We start from the raw sequence: 2,603 nt of genomic DNA, 5'->3' as shown, positions 1-2,603 counted from the left end.
TTGTTAAATATAATAAAATTGATATTTTGTGGAAAACCCATTATTTGAATAAAGGTTTTAGATCTGCGGGGCATTGATTCAATTAACTTCTCACATATGCTTTTGGAAATTGCTCCCCATTTTATCTTTACCCTTCTTAATTGTTCGATGAAATTTCTGATTTTGTTCAATCGAACCTTCGTTTTTAATTGCCCCCAGAGATTCTTAATAGAGTTCAGGTCTAGACTCCACAAAAGCCAGTCCAATAAAGAAACTATATTTTCGTCCAGCCATCGTTTAGTTGACCCGCGGTAAGTTTGGGGTCGTTATCTTGCTGAAAAAGCCAAGTAACAGACATATTGTCGTCGGAATATGGAAGGATTACACCTCTCATTATAGAAATATACTAGTACTGATCCATATAACCCTGAATTTTTGTTATAGGCTCAACACCCCTTCATGACACAGCATCATATTATTATAGTACCCCCGCCGTGCTGCAGCGTGGGGCGACTGTACTTGGGGTCAAACCCTTTACTTCGTGGACGCCGAACGGAGGTTTTTCCATCTGGTAAAAGTGTATTTATTTTAAAAATAGGACTCTTTTCCGCTCTTTTAGAGTACAATCTGTTGTGGCTTCATCCGAGGAATCCTTCTTCCGATGGTGCACTATCATTTTCACCACAAAAATCCACGCGAATTTCATTTGATGTTTTTTAGGGGTATTTTTATGATTCGCTCGTCATCCCTTCTTGGTTAGCACTCTTACTGTGGATTTATGTCATTTAAAATACGGAACAGTGATGAAACCCATTATTTTAAAGATCTTTAAAGATTGCGCAATCTCCAAATAGGACTTCGCATCGTTGCTCATATTAATAATAATGGCAAAAAATTTTACCAGATTAAAGAAATATTTGGTGTTAGGGCAAAACGATTTCTTTGGTGCATATTGTTGTTAATTAGTTGACCGTAGCTGTATATGTTACAAAGAAACCCCATGCCCCATTTTAAGATCCCGGTGTACCATAAGGCGGCAAGGGAAGGTTTAAACGGATTAATTTTTATCAAATCACTCCCTCTCTTTGAATAAAAAATAATTCTGTATTGTTCCCTGTCTTCATAGAACCAACTTTGCAAAGATCTTGATTAAATATATTATATTTTCTTGCTTACCGACGCCAAGTTGTTGGTTTTTTAATAATCTATACCAACTATGAAATGAGCCATATTTATACTAACAGGGAGTCAAGGTGAAATAGAAGGACTAGAGCTTGAACTGATTTTCTGCATTAGTCTAGCGCTCTCTAGGCACATTAAAAATGCAACCCTGAATTCTGTATAAACACTTTTAGAAAAGAGATCTCGCCCACAGTTATCGTCGTCGTGGTAATAATGATATGCTTAACTTATTTATTTACTTAATAAATTTTTATTCATAAAATTACATTAATAATTAAGAATAGGAAATCCTTTTTTTCAAAACAATCATAAAATTTTAAACAAATTCATGAAAAACCAAACCCTACACTTTATTACCCAGAAATTTTCCGCTTTCGTGCCGAACCTCTACGCTGTTGCATCGTCGATTTACAGAGCGGACAATACCATTTGCCCTTTGGCGGTCGTATGACACCCACACATTGAAAATGAAACCATTCGTAGGGACACAACTTGTTGTCGCAAGCAATCATGGCGCCATAAGAGGCTTGATTACAAATACAGTAGCGCGGCTCATTCGGATTATAGCACAGCGCTTCGTCTTCGTCAGAAGGCAAATCTGGCGGTGTCAGCAGCACATTGTCGTACATACTCGAGTAGGAGTATTGTGTGGCAATCGTGTTGGTTGTTTTCGTCGGCTGCAGCGGCGCGGAGAGACAGCTAACTGCAGCTGACGATGTTGTGGGGTGCTCCTGCTCTTTCGCGCCCTGTAATCGCTGTGACAACATGATAAGATGGCGATTCGTTAACAAAAATTAGAGTTACAAAAATATAGATGCACTAAATTTACAAATTTTCCAAAGAAAGTTACAAAAATGTCCGAATACAAATAAGAAATTTCGTTGACAATTGAAAATTTTTTACAACAAAGTAATGAGAAGTTTTGTAAATTGGAAAACACAGGGTGTTTAAGATTTGTTGTAACAGTTTTCGGCTGCATGAAACGTTTAGATCTGGGCTGTGTTTCGGTTTCTAAATCTCTAAAAGACATTTCTTCCCTCTAATAGTAAAAAATGTAATTTTTAGTACACTATTAGACCTGCTTCTGCTTCCAAAGCCTCTTAAATTCCTAAATCCACCATTAATGCCTAATCTGATATTCCAACTGCTTGGCAACCCCATTGAAAATAACCTAATTCCACCCATAATCAACATACGCCATCCAACACCATCGGCAACGACATCAACAACTCAATTTGATCTACGACCACAACATCCACAGAATTCATTCCAATCATTCGGTGGCGGCGCAAACTGCTTCCAACGTCAGGGTAATTCGCATGGCCAACATTCACCAGTGCTGCCCGGCGGAGATACATGTGCATAATGACATTGCAATTGCAATTGCAATTGTGCAACGTGCAACATGCCGCATCTAGACCTCAAACCACACACACGCACAG

The 2,603-nt window shown here is 38.3% G+C and overlaps 1 protein-coding gene across 1 annotated transcript; it reads right to left on the bottom strand.

Moving 5' to 3' along the window:
- Positions 1 to 1,426: 1,426 nt before the first annotated feature.
- Positions 1,427 to 2,075, bottom strand: LOC105215282 (inhibitor of growth protein 3-like). Its single transcript, XM_054228279.1, has one exon. The coding sequence runs from the start codon at positions 1,926 to 1,928 to the stop codon at positions 1,515 to 1,517; it is 414 nt and encodes a 137-aa protein (XP_054084254.1). The 5' UTR covers positions 1,929 to 2,075; the 3' UTR covers positions 1,427 to 1,514.
- Between the last annotated feature and the right edge of the window lie 528 nt (positions 2,076 to 2,603).

Source organism: Zeugodacus cucurbitae, chromosome 3 (genome assembly GCF_028554725.1).
Source record: "Zeugodacus cucurbitae isolate PBARC_wt_2022May chromosome 3, idZeuCucr1.2, whole genome shotgun sequence".
Lineage (NCBI taxonomy): Eukaryota > Metazoa > Arthropoda > Insecta > Diptera > Tephritidae > Zeugodacus > Zeugodacus cucurbitae.
This window is presented reverse-complemented; position numbering and strand designations above follow the sequence as displayed.